The sequence below is a fragment of the Phyllopteryx taeniolatus genome, chromosome 12 (genome assembly GCF_024500385.1).
Source record: "Phyllopteryx taeniolatus isolate TA_2022b chromosome 12, UOR_Ptae_1.2, whole genome shotgun sequence".
Classification (NCBI taxonomy): domain Eukaryota; kingdom Metazoa; phylum Chordata; class Actinopteri; order Syngnathiformes; family Syngnathidae; genus Phyllopteryx; species Phyllopteryx taeniolatus.
This window is the reverse complement of record NC_084513.1, coordinates 8,629,929-8,651,435: the sequence shown is the minus strand read 5'-3', so window position 1 is coordinate 8,651,435 and position 21,507 is coordinate 8,629,929. Positions and strand designations below refer to the sequence as shown.

General features: G+C 39.9%; 1 protein-coding gene across 4 annotated transcripts in view; it reads right to left on the bottom strand.

Annotated features, from left to right (window-relative positions):
* calcrla (calcitonin receptor-like a) overlaps window positions 1-20,953 on the bottom strand; it is a 35,029-nt gene extending 14,076 nt beyond the window's left edge. For 2 of the 4 annotated variants that reach the window (XM_061792638.1, XM_061792640.1), the window contains exons 1-5: window positions 20,721-20,948; window positions 1,863-1,971; window positions 1,464-1,617; window positions 1,196-1,306; window positions 997-1,109 (exon numbers count right to left, since the gene is read on the bottom strand). In XM_061792638.1, coding sequence (XP_061648622.1) covers window positions 997-1,109; window positions 1,196-1,306; window positions 1,464-1,617; window positions 1,863-1,937 — 453 coding nt within the window. In that variant the 5' untranslated portion in view covers window positions 1,938-1,971; window positions 20,721-20,948. Of the gene's footprint in view, window positions 1-996; window positions 1,110-1,195; window positions 1,307-1,463; window positions 1,618-1,862; window positions 1,972-20,720 lie in introns of all 4 variants that reach the window. The other 2 variants (XM_061792641.1, XM_061792639.1) reach the window with 2 other exon arrangements.
* Between the last annotated feature and the right edge of the window lie 554 nt (window positions 20,954-21,507).

Genomic DNA, 21,507 nt, shown 5'->3' with positions numbered 1-21,507 from the left:
CATTTGTTATTCACTCTATTAGCAGCGGCATCTTTTCTCACAATTGCTACACACACTTTCTACTCCCTACCGCGTCACATTCTGTGTTTTTACCATGCATACACATACTCTATTTGAGTGTGAGGTGCCTACATTTCCAATGTGTTGGCATTTCTCTCCCTCATAATCAAAGTGATAAGCCGAGATTCATCCCCTATGCCTTTATCTTCTACGCAAAAGCTGTGAGGATCTCAAATCCAAAGCGATAAAACGCCACTATCTACAGGGATCTGTTTGTTATTACAGCGGTTTAAAAACCTGAATTTCACAGACTAGATCGGCTAGACCAGGGGTGTCAAACTCATTGTTGTCGCGGGCCACATTGTAGATACGGTTTTCCTCAGAGGACCATTATGATTGTAAAACCCTATCCATATTTAATCGCCTCATCATATTATTACACATAGACAACAAATTGATGGATAACTAGTTTTGAAATCAGTAGTCAAAGATAATGGTTTGTTCAACTATTGTTCAAGTAACTGGAAAAGGGATTTGGAGGCAAAACATGCTTACAATAGTTCATTACTATTTATTACATATGAATATTATACAAAAATTTGGAACAGATTTTAGCAAGAATCATGGAAGTTGACACACATGATTTGCTTTTGCAGGCCACATAAAATGATGTGGCGGACCGAATCTGGCCCCCGGACCTTGAGTTTGACACCTGAGGGCTAGACCCTCTTCCATGCCTACCCATTGAAAAAAGCTACTTGACGAGACAAATTCCTTGTGTGTTTTGGACATACTTGGCAAATAAAGATGATTCTGATTCTGATTCTGATTCTGATTCTGATATACAGTATGTGGATGGATTGGATTCCAGTTGACGAATATTTAAACGGCGTTAATTGCCGTTAGGATTATGAGGTGGGCCTTGGAAAATCTTCTGCTGGGGCTAAAAAAGTTTGAGAACCCCTCGTCTATGCATTCTAGTGGACTTTTTCCTACCACTCTGCCTTCGCTGGTGTGTTCATTGCAGCGTGTGTAGTTGGTCCATGTGCGGTTACTCTCAGGATGCAGGAACCACTGACCACTGTCAGTGCAGATCTTTGTAACCATCTCTGCAGATGATAAGAGGAAAATACATTATGCATTCGGATTCTAAATATACTCTATTGTCCTCCCCAAAAACATTACAGTCCTGTACCTGAAGGGTCAAAATCCTGGAAGTAGTCAGGGCAGTGTTGTTCTGAGGTGATGCCTGCCTTGGTGTCATCCCAACACAACCAACCGTCCCATGTGCGATTACACATGGGCTCTAAAACCACAGACAAAGATGGAACAAAAATGTGTGACAAACTGCTCAGTGCTACTAAGCAAAGCTTTCAAACATAAAAAAAAAACCCTGTATGCGTTTGTTGTTTTCCGCAGCCTGTTGTAGATAGCGTTAAAAGGTACTAAACCGACTAGGTTACCTAGTCTGTCGGAAGGGTTGTCCTTCATGATCTTTTGGTAGCACTCAAACTGTGCTGTGACTATCTTGTTCCGGGTGATTCCCAAGTCGTGATACACGTTGGTTGGATGGTGCTGCTGAGTTTCATTGACCTCGAGGCTTGCCTTCACACATATCTGCAAGGAGATTAAAGAGATAAATGCACAACAAGATTTGACACGTGGATGAAATACACATATATTGTTAATCCAGTCACATTTGTGTGCCGTTATGTGTACACTATAAGAGCAGTAAGAACCCACATGAGGATTGTTTTCCTCATGAGGCAAAGGGTCCCTTATTTTAAAAAAATGGTTAACATGTTAAAAATCCTACTGGCTGCGCTTTGTGGTGTGAATGTGTGTTTTGTAGACAGCCCTACCTTAGTAAAAGAATACATTAGCATAAGTGCCACTAGTCCATTCCTCCCGATGCGCTCCATCTTCCTGTTGGCCATTTTGATGCTGTTTGAAGATTTAAAAGCTGCAGATCTGGAACAGAATATTCGAAATTACAAACCGAAGCAAAAGCCCTTGTACTCACAAATGTACAGATAAGGATTTAGTAAGTGATGGTGATGGGCAGAGGCGGCTTTAAAAGAAGTGAAGGGACTTTCAGCAGCACTGCATTAGAGCTCACATTCCTTTTATTTAACCACGCAATCATAAACATATAAAAACGTGTCTACAGCAGTCTCGTTATAAACATTTCAAAAGGTTACACTCGTGTCTCATCAAAACAATATCTTCTTTGCAGCAACGCTTACAGGCTGCCAGGATTTCATGTTAGTGTTGAGAGAGCTGATAAGAAATTCAAATGGAAATATTTGGTAATCAAAGTTGGCAGGTTGCTACCTCCTGTGGTTCAATTTGTTCCTGCGCTCAGACTCTCTGTGTGCTCCTCACGCTTCGTTTAATTTTGGTTTTGACTCTTAAACTCTCTAAAAAGCTTATGGTCGATATGGGTGGTTTCAAAACCATTAAACCTACAAGTCACAGCTGTACCATACAAATCTGAAACGCCATTGAGTCAATGAGTGAAAGCCAAAAGGTGAGCATATCTGCCACACTAATTGACAAGTGTAATTCAGCATCTTGGTGATGAAGTGTCTTTGTCCATACTTGATCCATAATCCATACTCCCCATTAACATATTAAAGCATTAGTAGCCTATTTTTTGTTTCATTTATTTAATTACATAAAAGATAAAAGCAGACATATGTCTACATAAAAAAATGAAGAGGCAGAGGGAAGAATTAATCTTTTATTTTCTGCCCCTAACTGTAAACAGATTATATAGGGCACTGTGAGCGCTGACTCAATTACATGAGTCAAAACAGGCTAAAAAAAAAAAAAAAAAAAAAAGAGGGTATTTTGATGAAGGCATGTCACATATATGAAGACACCTGGAAACTGTTTAAAATTCTGAAAAAATAATTAGTATGTTCTCTTTAACATTGCAAATATGTAGAGCTAACCAAACAAATACAATTCAATATATGATCGTTCACAGAAAGCCTAACAGTTAAAAACAGTGAGAAAACCATACATTTGACCCACAAATTGTCCCCCAAAGTGGCTTCTGATGTTATTTATATTCCATAATTAAGTAACACAATTTTATTTATGTGTCACTTAGTGTTCTTATACCTTATCATCTTTCTTTACTCAACATTATACATTGACACCGTCATCAAGCAAAATACTGAGAAATACAAAATTAAGCCGCACTGGTTGGAAGCTAATGTTAACGTTGGTTTAAAAGGCCATCAGATTGCGGCATAATATTTGAATTGCATCATACACGAACCCAATCTCATCAGAAATTTCCCAGAAGAGACGTGCTATTTGTATAAACTCCAGCTGCAGGCTAGAATGATTAAAAGATGTTTATTTCAAGACATGATACTATCAAGCTTGGTAATATTCACTGGCTTTGGCCACTTTGATTTCCTTTAGTTTGATTGTTTGTTGATATTCAACAGATGTTTGTGAATGATTGGGTATTAATACTAAATTAGAATAATAATGTGCAATAAAAAGAGATGTCTATTCTGTGTGTGGGATTGTTTTTACACATGCCAGGAAATAATTTGAACTGAAGTTTAGCAGCAACTATCTAGCCAATAATGTCTCACTGGCTTTACCTTGTTCAATTTATTGTTAACAAGTAATGGATCAAAAAGCCTTGAAAAGTAAACTTCACAACTGTAGGAGAGCGAGTAGCATAATATTTCAATCATTTCATACTTGTGCTTTACAGTAAAACCAAATCATGTTTCTTTCCAGGGGAATCACTGAGTTTTTGGGGTGTCATGTTCAAGACCTGGTGCTTGGGCCCTAAATATATTTCTTTCTATTCAATTGATAATACTCTTAGGTATAATTATAAAGCTTCTGGAAGGTGTACCAGCCCCATTTTGTCTTTTCTGGGATGATTTCTATTCAACTGACCTGTCAACGGGGTGTAACTGTTTACAATTGGACAGGGTGGTTAAATGGATTCAAAGAAAAACACTGTTAAAGTATTCATTAACATCTGTTCCGTGTTGTCATCTAACATCATATGTCCTTTGACTCCGTTTGCTGGCGGATGTCAAAGAAGCAGGTGGTAAGGTGGGCACCGCAGTGGATGTGCATCTGTGCATCTTTGTTTGTGTCATAGAGCAGCTGATGTTGGTTCCGGTCTGTTCCTTATTTTAACATCCTCGTCTTGTTTACAATCTTACTTTCAGTAAACCCCTCCTCGTTTCATCGCAGTCCACTAACTTAAATACCTGCCAACCTATCTTAGAATAAACGTGTTGTTTTTTTTGTGCGTATTTGCAGTTCATGTTTTTTGTGCTCTGACTGTAAGATGCCGCAAGATCCCACCAAAGCCCTATGGAATAGGAAAGTAGTACAATAATTGGTTTCAATGGTTTGATTGAGAGTTGAACAAGGCTCCTTCCTCACATCTGTGTGGGACTTCTATTGTTTTCCATGACATCTGGTAGTGCCTTTGGCAACTGGGAGGTTTACAAGAGGGTTGTTCTAGTGTGGTTTATCGACTGAGAGATAAGCTTTGCATATCGGGTAGGAGCTACTGCAAGTATAGCCTGGGTTGTTTGTAGAAGTTACAGAAAGTCTTCGCTGCATAAAAAAAAAATAAAAAATCTAATCATCTATGAGATGTGCTTCTTGATAATGTACGATAAGTTTGAAGTGATAGACGCCGTATTATTGAACTGGCTATGGCCAATGTGTTGATTTTCTTCTCTCAGCTTCATACTGTTTTTCATCCATTCCATCCATTTTCCATAACGCTTATCCTCATTAGGGTCGTGGGCCTGCTGGAGCCTTTCCCAGCGAGAGGCGGGGTACACCCTGGACTGGTCGCCGGTCAATCGAAGGCACATATGCACAAACAACCATTCGCACTTACGGGCAATTTAGAGTTTTCAATTAACCTACCTGTTTTCGGTATGTGGAAGGAAACCGGAGAAACCGGAGAAAACCCACGCAGGCACAGGGAGAACATGCAAACTCCACACAGGCGAAGCCGGATTTGAGGCAGGCTGTGAGGCAGACGTGCTAACGAGTCGCCCACCATGCCGCCCACAGAAACCTATTTCAATTTAATTAATTATACTCATTACACATCTATCTGTAACTGTAGCATGCAAAGGCAAAACCCAAAGCTATTTATTTGAATAATCAATAAAAGATTTTGGTGAAAATGTGTCTTAGTCGTATCGGATCCAGATGTAAGATCTTCAGTGCTGAACTGCTGATCTCTTGTTTCACATTCATCCTTTGAGACAAAACCCAAATGTTTCCACCTACAGCAAAAATAAAGGAATTCGCCTCATTCTTCCAGTACTTTTAGAGGAGAATTTGTGTGCCATTATGTTGGACTTCTAAAAGTGATGCGAAGCCCAGCATTCTCCTCCCACATGTAATTCAATCATTCAATTAATTCAAGTCAAATCCAATCAAAACATTTATAGAGAGCACCAAAAGGATACTGCATGTACACTTAAAACTATTTGACTAGAAACATACTAAGCAGAAGCATGAAATTAAAACAATGGATGTCCTTCAGGGCGGCACGGTGGACAACTGGTTAGAGCGTCTGCCTCACAGTTCTGAGGACCGGGGTTCGATTACCGGCCCCGCCTGTGTGAAGTTTGCATGTTCTCCCCGTGCCTGCGTGGGTTTTCTCAGGGTACTCCGGTTTGCTCCCACATTCCAAAAATATGCACGGTAGGTTCATTGAAGACTCTAAATTGCCCGTAGGTGTGACTGTGAGTGCGAATGGTTGTTTGTTTGTATGTGCCCTGCGATTGGCTGGCAACCAGTTCAGGGTGTACCCCGCCTCCTGCCCGATGATAGCTGCGATACGCTCCAGCACTCCCGCGACCCTTGTGAGGATAAGCGGCTCAGAAAATGGATGGATGGATGTCCTCAGTTCAAATAAATACAATTCCAACCTGCTAATTGGAGCTGAAAACTAAGAGAACTCCAGTACACTTGAATATTGATCTTTTAAGGTCAATTAATGCCGACCACAAAGCAGTGGCAACTGTGGGCGGCGCACTGTTATGTGTACTGTCTCACAGAAGTGGTTAGTCATGTTCGGTTTTGACCGAGAGTTGACGTCACCTTATTCCAACCATTTGAATACTTGGGGAACAGCTTCTGCGTAACAGCTACTGCCACCGTGGCCGATGCCGGAGCTCAGCCGCCACTTATCGACTCCCACTGTCCCTAAAGAGGAGAAGCTGCACTGTAAACATCCTTCTGTCCTGCAGGATGTCTGGCACCGTGCAATTCCCAGGTTCCGCTTTGTTAGGTGGGTGTAGCAGCATTAGTGCCTCTACCTCCTCATTACAAAGAAAAATACTGTATATTAGATATCAATATATAAATAGCAAAAATGTTTCTTATTCCACAAGTACAGTGGAATTTCTTACTCAAAAGTATTATTAAATAAGCTGACTATTTGATGTAGAGTGCTCATCTCATGGATCTGACAGATTCTGCATAAGTACTGCTATTCATGGGGCCTTGCTGTGACAACCTCCCAAAAATGTATATAATTAACCATTTCATTTGTAAATATGCCACAAACTATTACTGTGTTTTGATGTAGTTTTTTCTTATTAAAAAAACCCCCCCACTGAATTTTGGTGTTTGGTTTTTTTCGGGGGTGTTGGATTAGATTTATTGCATTTCCCTTCATTTCAATGGGGAAAGATGATTTGAGATACAAGCGTGTTTACAGAACAAATTAAACTCATATCCCTAGGTTACACTGTACTTTGCTTAAACTCTGGATCCCATATGCTCAGTTGCATCAAGGTACATCCGGTGGGAAGGCAAAAATAGACAATGCACGCATGCGTGCGTGCACACACACACACACACACACACGCACACACACACACACACACACACACACACACTGTATATATATTTAATACATTAAAGCTGCTGAACATTCGGACATGGTGAAGTATATATAGACATTGTCCATCCATCTGCAAGTATCCCAATAAGCTATACGGCATATTTGGACTTCCTCTTTGTGCGTTTAAGCACTGGAATTCACTGTCACTCCGATGTTGGACACCAGCCCAGTTTCCCCTTAACATTCAACACACGCAACACGTGGCTCTAAGCATAGTTAATGACACCCTTAACATCAAACATCCTCTGTGGGAAACAAACTTTCAGTGTGCAGGTGTTCATGTGGTGCCTGAAACTTAATTAAACAAATGAGCAAATGATACCATGCATTAAAAGAAGTATAATAATATTTACTCCCTTTAACACAAAAATGTTTTGGCATTGACATCTTTTCAAACTCGATGTAGTTAAGCTTGAAAAGTGCTTGGATTGAAGAGGAACTGCACAGCAGGAAGGATCAGCTTGGAAGCACACTCCCTGCGAGGGTTTCCTCTGTCAGTCGGGCATACCAAATATAGCAAGTGGGCATTTCTACTGGGATCAGCTGTGCATTTGATAATCTCTCCCATATGACTGAAAAAAAAACCACACTAATTTGAATTTATCATTTTAATGATGTTAAGCATCCCAGAGCATGAGAACGACCCTCTTGTAAACCTCCCAGTTGCCCAAGGCACTACCAGATGTCATGGAAAACAATAGCAGTCCCACACAGATGTGAGGGAGGAGCCTTGTTCAACTCTCAATCAAACCATTGAAACCAATACACGCAATATTTTCTGCATCGATGTATTTCAGGGAAGTTGTGTTAACAGACATGAATGATGCATAAATGCTTGAGTCATTGCATTCATGCGGTCCCAGGGCAGGCACATACTGTATGTGCACACAGCTATGAAAATGGAAGACCGGAAAGACTGCGCCAGTATCACTGTAGCTCTTGGAAAAAACTGGGAAATGAGGCACTGGCTGCTGATAAATATTGTTACTCTGGGTTTCCGCAAATTATATTTTTATTTATTAATTTTTTTACCTGTAGACAATTGGTTTCCTCCCAAACTTACCAAAATACAATAAGTATTGCATTAACAGCGACCTATACTTAAACATATGTACAGAGGAACCTCGATAAAACGGACCCCGATATAACAGATAGCGGATAAAACAGACCGTCAGGACTGAACAATGTGTCCAAAAATTGTTTCCGTTTGTCACTTAAAATGACGTTGACAAAGTCTGTTAGTCCCAGAATTGGACACTGTTGTTTACTGGCACTGTGATGCAATGCAGGCAGGGAATGGGACTGACGTATATCCGGGTCACAGATATACAATATGACTAGATCCAATTCCAAAATACGTGCCTCCCATGCCTACATGGCGGCCATGTTGAATGTGGGGCATTGACGTGGCGGCCACGTGATGATGGTTATAAAATATATTGTGTATAGTACATGGAGTGCAGAGCGAAAGCGGCATTGCTGCGGTGTTAACTCTGAGGAATATAGTCTGGAAAATGCAATTTTTGGGACAGTAACTTTTTTTTTTTTTGTCAAGCCTTTGGCAACAGATTTGGAACTCGGAAACACACTAATTCCTCGTGGCTCATGAAAGCGACTCGACTATGATGAGTACTGTACGTCAGCAATGTCACCATGACCAAGCATACCGGCGTGGTAAGTTTGGATAAAATGTGAAACATTCAAACATTTTCAAGCTTTTTTGTATTTATTTACAATACCTTTGAAGTATACTGGGCGCTTTAGCCCACAGAAAAAAAACCTCCAAAACAACTATTCTGTACTGTGCAGTAATATGGCTGAATTTGGACTAAAAAAAATAAAAAGTGCTTCAATGTCACGGACAATCGACTGAATCGTAATTTAATTGCAATAAAGTAATTTAATTACACTGAGTTAGCACCCATTATTTCTGTCATGTTGTAATGTTGGTTTGACCTGACTGAAAACTTAAGCTTATGTCAGTGGCCAATCCTTGAATGCCCGTAGAGGTCATTCATGTTTTACCTTTTTGTCTAATATGATAGAGAATACTTTTGAAGATACTCAGTATACAGTACACAAGTATATACATTAACTGAACAAGTCATTTAAATAGACACATCGATCCATCGTGTGATGGGATCGGTGATTGGTTATCGTTTTTTTAAACTCACTGATTGGTGTTCGGTGATCGGCCCTAAAAATCCTGATCGTGTAAAGCCTAGTAAAAACTGACCTGGGTCCCAAGTTTGGGAAGGGCTGCTTGAAACAATGTGAGGTGTCAGGCCTTTGAGACCAACTGTTGAAAGTGTAGCTGATGAAATGTGTACCAAGAACACATCTACAGCAATTTCCCACGATCTGAAAAACGGCTCCCTCAAAAAAATTATAATTGCCTATAGTCATAGTTTAGACCATAAATCAGAATCAGAATCCTCTTTATTTGCCAAGTATGTCAAAAACACACAAGGAATTTGTCTCCAGTAGTTGGAGCCCCTCTTCTACGACAATAGACAGCCCTTTTGACAAAAATTACTTTTGAGACAAAAACATAAAACCACACTATGGAGAGTCACTTAGCCTTGAGCAATTTAATGGCAAGAGGGAAGAAGCTGTTGGAATGTCTGCTTGTTTTAGTTTGCATTGATCAATAGCGCCTACCTGAGGGAAGGAGCTGGAAGAGGTGGTGAGCAGGATGTGGAGGGTCCAGGAGGATTTTGCATGCTCTTAATCATGGCAGCGTGTCCTCAAGGGCGGGTAGGGGGATACTGACGATTTTTCCGGCAGTCCTGATTGTCCGTTGTTATACCACAAACTATAGTCTCAACACATTTTAAGTCATAAACCTGGTCACCATGGTGCCCATTGAACAACAGGACTACAAAAGATTTGGACAGCACAAGACTTTAAGGAATTGTTTAATTTTTCCTGTTCAGTTTAAATGATATTAGACGCACCGAATGGGTGCGGTGGATAAGGTAAAATATTGTGTTTAGACAGCATTTGTTCGGCGTCACTAAAATCCAGAAGTGGATATCAACCATGTGTATTGTCATTTTAGACATCAATGTGCCTTAAGTAACACATAACTAACAATGTGATCGCACACTGTCTCGTGTGTCTCCGTTCATGTCGCAGAAAGCTGAGTCGCTTGCGCAGTCATGTGACATCACTGTGAGTTGGTCACCTACCCCAGAGCCACAGCTCGAGTTAAATGTTGCCATATTTTCTAATTTAGCTGGTGTGGGTTTTGAGGGACTTAAATGTAACATTTTAATTAACATGAATTCATTCTGCTCGTGAGAGGTGCTCCAAGAAGGAACAGCCAAAACACGAGTTTCTAACTTACATGATATTGTCTCAAACATATTGTTATTCACTCAAAGCTAGTATAAGTGAGTTATGTAGATCACTTGTATTGACGCAATGGTTCACAAAAACGCTTGAGAACAAATACACGGGTGCTGCACTTTTGCTATTTAATAATCGATTATTGAAAAGTATTCATCTGTTCCGACTCAATTATTACTGTACCAAATCACTAAGCCTCCGACTGTTACAGAGCTCCCATTCCTGCTAGATTAAAAAAAAAAAGCAAAAAAAAAAAAAAAAAGAAATAGCTGCAAAACGAGGATGATCAAGGGGCACTTCGACAACAAGCATGCCACTCGTTGCAGTTGCAGATTTCCCAACTATATTTCTGTATGCTGTATCTCGAGTTGACTTTGGAGGGTTTAAGAGTACCAAGGTTTTATCATAGCAAAGGGATCCTGTTGTCGGGGCCTCTCATCTGCGCAAGGGAAAAATTGTACAAATAGCTTGATAAAAATACACAGGTTAAAAATAAACCCAGCTCCATCATGCACTGCACCTGCAAAGCTACTTGTAAATCTCCTAACAAATGTTTTGATGTAGTTTTAGGGACATATTGACTGTTTTTAAAATTGCTTAACCTGCTAAGTATGTCCCTGACCAAAAGCATGCAGTGCAGTCTGCTGGGAAAACATGGTTAATTCCACCAATTTGTTCCACTGCTTGGGTCAATATTTTCACAGGTCACTGGATTTTATGTGTCAAGCACATCAATAGCACTAAGCAAGGTTAGGACAGCCTTCAACAATAGCATATGTTTTGCTCACAGGCGGTTTCTGGATTTGTTCAGCTTCAGAACAATTAATAGCAGTAATTATGGAGAGGCCTGTCTTTGGCATGGCTTCTGGCACTCAGGACATGGAAATTACATTTTTACACTGGACTAAGTTAGCTAATGGGAACCCAACTGAGATGTCTACTGCAGGTATTTAGCAGTAGAGACTACAGGTTAGATCTGTTCCAAATAATGGTGTAAAAACCAATCTGTTACTTTAAGCAGATTGGTAATATTCCATCCATGACGCTAATATTGTTTAGTCCCGCTTTACACAAAGAGAAATGTGGATTTCTCTAATTGCTATGCACATCCCCTGTGATCACTTTATTGTCCTGAATGCTTTTCACGGAGGATTGGCACTCAATAGCCAGTTGCAACACAAACCAGTATTAATAATAACTTGGGTTTCTATACGGTACCGCCTTTTAAGGGAACCAAAGACGCAAGTACTAGCTGGCTAACTCTTGCTGTGCTGTTCTATTTGCTACTAGCTGCGACACGTCCGTTCCTCATGGTGTAGCACTGCCTTCTCAGTCCGCATACATGGCCTCCTCGGTTTACAATGGTCCGGATGTACGACCTTTCAAGGTTGCGAACAGTGCGTAATGAACTAGTTTGCACAGCGAAGTCATAATACGTAGGTTACCTCTGTACTTCTTGTTTTTCATTTGATTGTTTTATATTTATGGCCTAGAAGTGTTGGATCCGTAGCTTGCAGGTGTATTTTTGTACTCTTTCACTAAAACCTAAAGATACCACAAGATGGCGGCAAAGACCTGACTAATAGGAAAGTAGCAATTGGTATCAAGGAAGTATGATGAAGTGATACATCTCGATTGTTCAACATTTTTGTTTGTCAGGGAGGAGCTATGTTTAGCCAGGGTTGTTAGCGGAGGATACAGAGCGTTAGGGCTTCACAATTAATCAAATTTTAATCGTGATTGTGATTTTGGCTGCCATGATTAAATGAGCCTGGTCATCTGCAATTTTTTATACTTAAAATGTGGGCACTGCTGCGTATGAAAAGTGCTTCATTTGCAGCAGTGCCCACAACCTCGTCAGCTTCCAGGGGGTAATTGTATGGTTAAGGCTTGATAAAGTGCCAGCACCACGCTCCTTGGCCAACTTCAAAATGAATGCTTAAAATGGCATTGATTTCCAATGTAGTAGAGAGGCGGTGTGTCACGGTAAGACATTAGCAATCGCTGTAGCTGCTTCCTTCAACTTTTCGGCTGGTAAGAAAACTTCAGAAGTCAATAGAAAGAGAAATTACAAGTGTCAAGTTCTTTGCAGCATATGACCGTGCACGACTGACCAATCAAGCAGAACGACGGAGACGGACCCTTCCTTTACAATTCACTACACTGACGGGGATTTTTACTGTTATTGCGTTTTATGCATTGTATTTTCTTCAATTAGGTTCCAATTCATGACTCCACTTTGTAATAGCATATTTACTCAGTTAGCCCTTGGTAAAGTAGAGGTTTTGGGGGTAAATTTTTTAAAATATTATCTATCATTTAATCTCATCGAAAGATTCAATTTGCACTGAAAACTGTTCCATATTGTTTGTTGAAAAGTAGTGCAATAAAAATAAAGGTTTTTCTCTAACACGAAGAACAATCGTGACTAGTAATTGTGATTACGATGTTGATCAAAATAATCGCGATTACTATTTTGCCCACAATCGTGCAGCCATACAAAGAGTCTTTGCCGCATGTGTAGGTTTTTGCTCGAATGAGTGGCTATTAAAAAGTTTATTCCTTAGTCATTTGGAGAAAAAAAAAGGTAACATTGTAAAATGAGTGCGAAATGATATGAAACTGTTCTGGAATATTTGTATACTAAAAAAACTGACATATAAAACAAAAGAAACTTAAATATTGAATATATTCAAACGCAAAAAATATTTAAGCAAACAGAACCAGAATCAAACAAGTCTGCTAGTTTGATGCTAACATACTGTACAATGTGAAACACAGGCTAACCTAAATTAGCATGGCTGTCATAGATATTCTAAAACTTCTAACAACAGCTATTTAACATACATGGAGCAGCAACAAAGCTGCTCAAACAAAGTACACAACATCACTCATACAACATGTTTTCTCTGCTCTGTGGGAACAATGACTATTACTGCTTCTTAAGGGACCTTCACTGCCTCTTCTTCGTGCTCTCAACAACAATACATCTCCATCCAGCACGGCTCGATGCTGCCTGGCATGTTGCAGCACAAGGTTGTACTACACTGAAGGCGCGCAACTCTAAATTCCGACTTGCCTGTTTACTGTAAAAAAATAAAAACATTAAAAAAACTGTGCTATAGCAGGGGTGTGTTTATAAATAATTCCGACTTAAGCAGAAACTTCATCCCAGAAACTCTTAGTGTATTTGTTTCATGTTTCCCGAATACAAAATGTATTGTACCAGAACAGCATATCTAGATGGATAATGCACTTCCAATATAACATTTCCATATAGTACATTTTGCCTATCATGTGTGGCCACTTGGAAATGTAAATAATTTTATGCATGGAAACACGACATGACAAAGCAGCACCGCAAGTTCACCTTTGGAGGACGGACGCACACGGAGCCTCTGGGGACCATTTCCTCTACATGCGCTGTATGCCAGGTGACCCCTCCCACACTGTAAATCAGGAAGCTTGTGTCAAGCCCGGTGCTTTGTTTAGCTCTCACAAACACGGAACACCCTTAGAGAGTGCACGGCCTCTTTCCACTGTCCACCAGTGCGCACAGACAAAGCTCCCCTTGCCCGTGACAGCTCCCGTTAAGCACCTTGTGTGCCCAAATTAACACGGCCCTTCATAATGGATGAGTGGAAATATTACCTCAAAAGGTTTTAGAAACTGAATCCAGAATCCGACGGTGGAATTTTCATTAATACTGCTGCAATGGTAAATTGCTCTTTTATGTTATATGTTAACTTGAGCTTGAGGAAATTTAATATTTTTTTCACCTGGGTTGCTGATTTAATCAGGGTTGCAACACAAAAGCTCAACTTAAACGTCTTTGAAGGATAGTAAAACAAACGATTGTTGCCAGGTTCTTTTTTTAACTGATTCACTGTGATGGATGTGGAAGAGGGTCTGTGAATTTCAAATTCCGACATTTTCAGGGGACACTTTTGCAGTCCAAGGGGATTTTTGGCTGCTCCGAATGCGCTTTTTGCCGCACACATAGGAACACTTAGGGTAAAAAAGGTGTGTCCCCTACCCCCGGCGACAATCAAAATGCTCTAAAACATGTTGGCAATATGCGAAACATCTTTGAAAACGAGCGACAGGCACTGAGCTAAATGTACTCTCTATAAGCCTTGAGGAATTGGGAATAAAGGATGCGGCGATAAGATGGAGACCACTGTACCTCAATAACTTATGGGGAGGTTATGCTACATGCGAATCATCGCACATAGATTTATGAGTGAAGCTTTTGCTTATGGGTAAGGGTCCATGATGGCTAGCATAAAACATTAGCAATGGCATTTTGTTAAAAATGCAAGTAATGTTGTTTCTTTTCAGTTACTGCGCTTTGAATTAGATTGCACTGACACAGATTCCAAATGCCACCGTTTAGGAACAGATCCACCATGCCATAGAGATCGCCAGGGCTTTGGGAGCTATGTTGCCAAGACCGTTGTCTGGACCACGCTTCCTCGCTGTTTTTGGGACACGCACAATAAACACCTGGCATGAAAGTTTTGGAGGGTGGGGGGTGATACATGATGGATTGCTCGCCATTCCTACTGCATAGTCAGCTCATGTATTTAGTACAGGTCATGTGAAGATGTCACAGCGAGGTCACCCGGACCCATTTAACATCCCTGCCAATTGGCAGCTATGAATGCTTCCAAATCCTGTGTGTCTGCTTAATTCTGATGCGCATAAACCATACCAGCAGTAAACACTTATCTGATCACTATGTCTTTAAATCAGAATAGCTACAATTAAAAATCAAGCGCACTAACATTCTGTGTATTGACAAATGATAACTAATTCATACTTGGGTCATCACAACCACCACACATCACACAGGAACTCCTGCAAATTTTACTTTTCTAATTTAATCCATCCAAGCATCCATCCATCAGGTAACCTCAAAGTATGATTTGCACATCACTGCAAACAACAACCAAAATTTAAAGGATGAAAAGGCCCTTGCACCCCCTTTCATGGAAGATTCACAAAATGACCATCAAACTTTGACACCATACTCCGTGCACATTAGACGGCGTAGGGAAAAAAGCTTTACAATTTCCATCCAATCCATCTGTCTAGGATACCTACTTCTGATTAGGGCTCCATCCATCCATCCATCCATTTTCTGAGCCGCTTCTCCTCACTAGGGTTGCGGGCGTGCTGGATATGCCAAATGAGGTTTGCACAATAGTATTTTAGTTAAGATTTTCTAACAAAACAAAGCAAAAACAGGTAAGATGACTGTAAACCTAACCTGAAAAAAATAAATAAACCAAATAGATTTTGCTTTGTCACTACAGGCCACACAGCTATTACAAGTTTGGCTGAAACACTGCAGAAAGAAATGTAGTTGATGGCGTTCTTTATGTCTTGCCAACGTTTACTTGCTTTTTCAAATGGTACAGTCCGTGTTTGCTAAATGACTCGGTGAGGGTCTTCTAAGTGTGGTGTGCAGGTTTACTTATTTTTTCTTTAGCGGTAGTCGTGCTGGTGGAATCGTAAATTTGAGGTTTTCCTCATACTCAGGGAAGAGAAATGTATTCCGATACAGTCACTAGTTAACTATGACGATGACGATTGTGACATCATGACCGTGAAAGGTTTTTTTTTTTAATTCTCTGTGACAGGTTTAGCAGCTGTGTTTAAATAAGCAAAGCAGTGGGTGATCAGTGACGGGATAGTGAGATAATCACATAGAATGCGGCCGTAGGGCTATGCTCCTCCACCAGCTTCACCAGCTGTCTGGATGCCTTTGACAACGCAGTTTCTTTGTAAATGTTAATCACAATGAATAAATCCTCCATTGAATATATGATCGAAAAAGCACCGTCCATTCTCCATTTTCGTTGTTTCGCTTGTAAATTGGCCGCGTTTGGGAAGCCAGCACGTACAGTGACCTGTGTCATTTACCTGTTGGCAAACAAAAAACTGTACAAATGTTCCATTGAGGTCCGTAGCGACCATTGACCCATTTGTTAAGCTGCGAAACTCCTGAGGTTTCTCGCAGTCAGCCCACTAGTTTGAGAGCGAGAGTTTGTTTCGCTTGCCACTGAGTCAAATGACGAAGTCATGTCCGCTGATTCGGCGAATGAGGACTTTCATGCGCTTCCTCCTTTTGCTCTTCCATCCGGTTGTTTTCTTATCGAGACCGTATGAATACTCGATAATGTAAAATTGCACATCGTTAAAGCAACGATTATATCAAAGGCGATATATATCGCCCACCCCTTCCCGCAAAGCCCAATAAACACCAAATTGACACACTGACCATCATCATCATCATCATCACCACGCCGTCTTCTCGCTCTTAGACATAATCACCATCACTCGACATGGTTTCTGTGCACACTTGGCAGCCCACAAACTTCCAGCGTGTCCAAATCTGCAGCTTATGTAACGGTGCAGATGATTTAGCAAACCGTGACAGTGGCTTACATCAAAGCCTCGTGAGTGCCGTCACTGTTTGACATTCTGCTTCAAACGGCCCCACATTCCTGTGCCGAAAACCCATTAATAATGTGTGCATGTGCGGTCTACTACGCTGGAGGGATGAAATGGTTTAACGATAACCCGCAATGGCATATCAAATGATTATTACTGTACAGTGAACCCGGGCTATTTGCGGTTCGTTATTTACAAATTTTTGTTTGTGTGGAACCTATCCTCTGCTATTCACTTATTGGCGTATTATTATGTGAACTGCACAAATGTTCTTTTTAAGTGCACTTGGATAAAGTTAGCCTTCTAGATTGTTTCAATAATTCTTACAGTTATTAATAAACACCACCCCCATCATCTTCCTGCTAGCAGTGTGGGCTGGCACAACCACAAACTTTGCGATTCCACAAATTTGACACAAATTTGAAATAAATAACACCAACATTTCTTCACGGGATTCTAAAACAATATAGGTATGTACAGAATGCAAGGTATGAAATAATATACAAAGTGTCTAAATGAACGTCTATTGCTACAGGTATGTATGTACAGGCTGTTTACCATTTGTGAACTGGCTCAGACTAAGACAATAAAATGTAATAGTGAATGTAAAGCATACGCAAAAAGACCGAAAGGGGGAAAAAAACTGTTATAAGGTCATTAAACGAAAAAAAGGTTTTATTGCTTACAGAAAATAAGTAAGTTACAAAAAGGACATATGTCTCCAAGAGCATTAAACAGCTGCAACTCGGGTTCTGACCTGAACAAAGAGGTCAGAGTATGTTACTCCAATTCTAAAGTCTTTGCACTGGCTCCCAGTCAGCTTTAGAATAGATTATAAAGTTCTGCTACTGGTCTATAACTAAATGGTTTAGGTCCTAAATACAGTGTTCCCTCGTTTTTCGCGGTTAATGGGGACCAGAACCCCCCGCGAAAGGTGAAAAACCGCAAAGTAGGATTTGCCCCCCCAAGGAATGTTTGTGGATGTGTATGTGTTGTACCAGAATGTTTAAATTATGTAAACAGTATTTATATTTTATATATTTAAGACAAAGATTACAACAGTACACGTATTTACTTAAATCTTTAATTATAAAAACTTATACAGTAATTAACATTTATTATACAGTAATTAACATTCATCAACATTGCCTCCTGAAAGAGGCGAAGAGGCTTGCGTTGGTGGAGGAGGAGAGGCTCTCACTTGACTCGGAGACTCTTCTGCTGGAGGCAGTTTTGCGGATGTTTGCTTCCTCCTTCTTGATGTACCGCACTGTAGATTCATTCACGCCATAATGGCGTGCCGCAGATACATAACTTCTGCCATCTTTGATCAAATCTAAAAGTTTCACTTTTTCGCTGATGGTCGTAATCTTCTTCTTCCTCTTGGGCGCCCCGCTTCGGCGGCATTGTAAGGGCTTGCTTAACTAATCAAAAAAATTATCGCTTAAACAAAAATGTTATTGCGAACACAACAGCGTGAACGAGACTGGCGAGACACAGCAAGGGAAGATACTGGTTGAGGCTGCGATGATGCGCAGCCAATCAGCTCACAGGATAAATCCACTTGTGCTCTCATTGGTCAATGTCGCGCCGGGAATCAATCACACGCCTTGTATGAGTGCCCGTACAGTACAGGCATGTACAAAGCCTCTGTGTCAACTCATCTCTTTGTTTGGCATGCAGGAAAACCTATTCTCGCGCGCATCAAAATGAAACAACCAGTCTTCGCAATATGTTTCCGCAATATGGCTGCCAATATGGCTGTATTTTTATTTCTTTTATTTTTTTATTAATATTTGGGAAAAACGCGCGAAGCACTGAAACCGCAAAACGTGAAGCGCGAAGTGGTTAGGGAACACTGTACATGAAAGAAATACTAATGGAATATAAACCCAGTCTGGCTCTGAGATCGACAGACTCAGGTCAAATAGTGGAGCACAGAGTCCAAAGCAAACATGGTGAAGCAGCATTTAGCTATTATGCTGCACAAAAATGGAATATGTTGCCAACAGAAGTGACATCAGCCCCAAGTGTGAATGTTTTTCAGTCCAGGTTAAAAATTCTTCTTTTTCCTCATGGTTGTTAAAGCATTTCTACTTTTAAATGATATTTCTTGCACTGTACTCTGTTATAATTGTACTTTTTTTTGTTTGTTTTAAATGTTTATATGAAGTTTTTTTTTGTTTGTTTTTAAATGCTTTTAATCATGTAAAGCACATTGATTTACCTTGTGTATGAAATGCGCGACATAAATAAATTTGCTTTGCTTTGCTTTACACACACATACATTTAAGCACACATCAGTTCATCCAGTGAGGTCGACGGGTCATGAAAGAAAATGAGCACCAAGCAACCACTTCTGGTGCTCATTTGAAAAGTAGACCAAAATTGTAATGTGCACCCCTGTTTATTACCTTGTCACTCGCTTATCAGTAAAGCTAACCTTTCTGTATTCTTGTCACCGGTAGGAGAAGAGAGCAATCTTGTTGTGATCTTGCATGCATAAAAATTCATTTGGTTGCTGGTATTTATGTTTTTTACAACTTGTACTTTACTTGGTTATTTAGATATCTGGCAACGTTCCTCAATACTTTATTCCAATACATCTGCTCCATAAAATGTGTACTTTTACTCCTATACATTTCCCCTGACCAATTTAGTTATTACAAAATAAAATCTGATAAAAAAATTTTAAAAAGGTTTGTTGACATAATGCCTGCATAATGCACAGAACGGAAGAATAGTCCTGCATCAGTACCTGTACTGATGTGGGTTAAGGAAAATTGCAAAGGGAGTTCATTGAAAATATGGGTGCACCGGTAATATACAGGTAACTAATATAATAAATAAATATATAAGAAATAAAAATAACATGAAAATAAATCAACATTATCAAAATTCTAACAACTCAATTTTTCTTTTTTACTTCTACATACGTATGTACATGAAATATCAGAAAATATATTTGACTACTAAAGTACAGAAAATACCAGACGACTTTTACTCAATATTACTTCAGTAAAAGTAACCAAGTGACTTTTGATGCATGAAAGATCACAACAACATATTCTACAAGGTGACTAACTTGAACCAGTTATTTTCGGTTAAGAAACTTGTACTGTTATAAAACTGTTGTAAAATAAATAAATAAATAAATGAATAAAAAGTATCTCTGTATTGTGTCTGTCTTAGCATAAACCACATGCAGACAAAAAATGGGAAAAAAATAAATAAATATAATTGTAATTTTGCTGACGTGACTTTGAGTTATATTTGACAAGACTGCCTGTACAATGCAACATGAGAAAAGAATGTGATGTCAGCTATATGTGATGCATAACAATCATAGCAGAGCTTTGAATTGGCTTCATAAACTGAGTTAGGAGGAGTAATTTGGTTTGTACTCGTATCATATACATATACATGGGGACCGTGCAGCGCGCCAATAAAACAATTGATTGCAAATTACTTTGCAGGTCCTGACGCGACAGCTCGCGGACCCCAGTTTGAAAACCACTGTGTTGCACTCTTTACGTGCGTGCCTCCTCCAAAATACATGCAGTGTAGTGATGCTGCAATTAAGTACGAGCTCAAAAGTATGCACGAATAACGCCTTAGCACAACAGCAATGTCCATAAAAAAATAAAATAAAATAAAAAATGAAAAAGCAGCAAGCAGACTATTGGGATTTCCCAGTCAACCGGTGCGAGGTCGAGACAGACGCATGCCAAGTGTAAACCCAGCTGCGCATTCCCAACGCATTCTTGTTGTCATTAGACACATTGGCGCGATTGCTATTGGATTGAGGGCAGCGCACGGCGGGCTGGTGGCAGGAATCTATGCATTACGCATCGACACGCACGGCTGAGCAAACTGCAACCGCGCCGCATTCGTTCCGCTTCGTATCACCCGCGATGCTGCTGCCGCTGCGTGAATAACAACGCACACTCGCACACCATTCACTACTATGCCGTCTTACCGGGAAGGCTCCGTCCAACGTGGGAATAGGATCTCGTTGTAAAATCGGTGTCCAAGTCTCGGGTGTCGTCGCAGCAAAGAGAATAGAATACACACACACACACACACACACACACACACACGCTCACACGGTGAGCGCTGCAAAGTAAAATTAAGCCGCCGCCGCCGCTGCTGTCAGGTTGGCGTTGGGAAGCAGCCCACCGCTTCCTGTGATGTCACAGCCAGCCCGCGGCTGCAGCGTGCATGCGCGCCTGCCGATGGCGTGAACGTGCACTACAGTGGAGCTTGTGCTCATTCATAAAATAACTCGCACACTTTTGCTTTAATGTGGATTGAAATTTGATTTGTTTCTTAATGGAGATCAAGTCAAGTTCATTTGTATATTTGTTTATTTGGGTGGTTAAACATGCATTGGGTTACAGTGACCCATGAACATTTTTTAGTGTTGGCCCTAACAAGAGAGTTAAAGCGTAAACTCGAGGCGGCTAGAGTAAGCATATGCAAGTAAGAATTCATTCAAACGATTATAACACTATTTATATAAATATGATATATTTTTAATGTTATTTATTCAATGTTTTAATATATATATATATATATATATATATATATATATATATAAACATTTATTTTTTATTGATATATTAAAATGTCTATTTATATCTAGTTTTATATATTTTATTATATATATATATATATTTTTTTATTTATTTTATTTTTTTTAAACACTATTTTAACACTATTCTGTAGTCAATCTAAAATACAAATTTTGCAGAAATAGTACCACT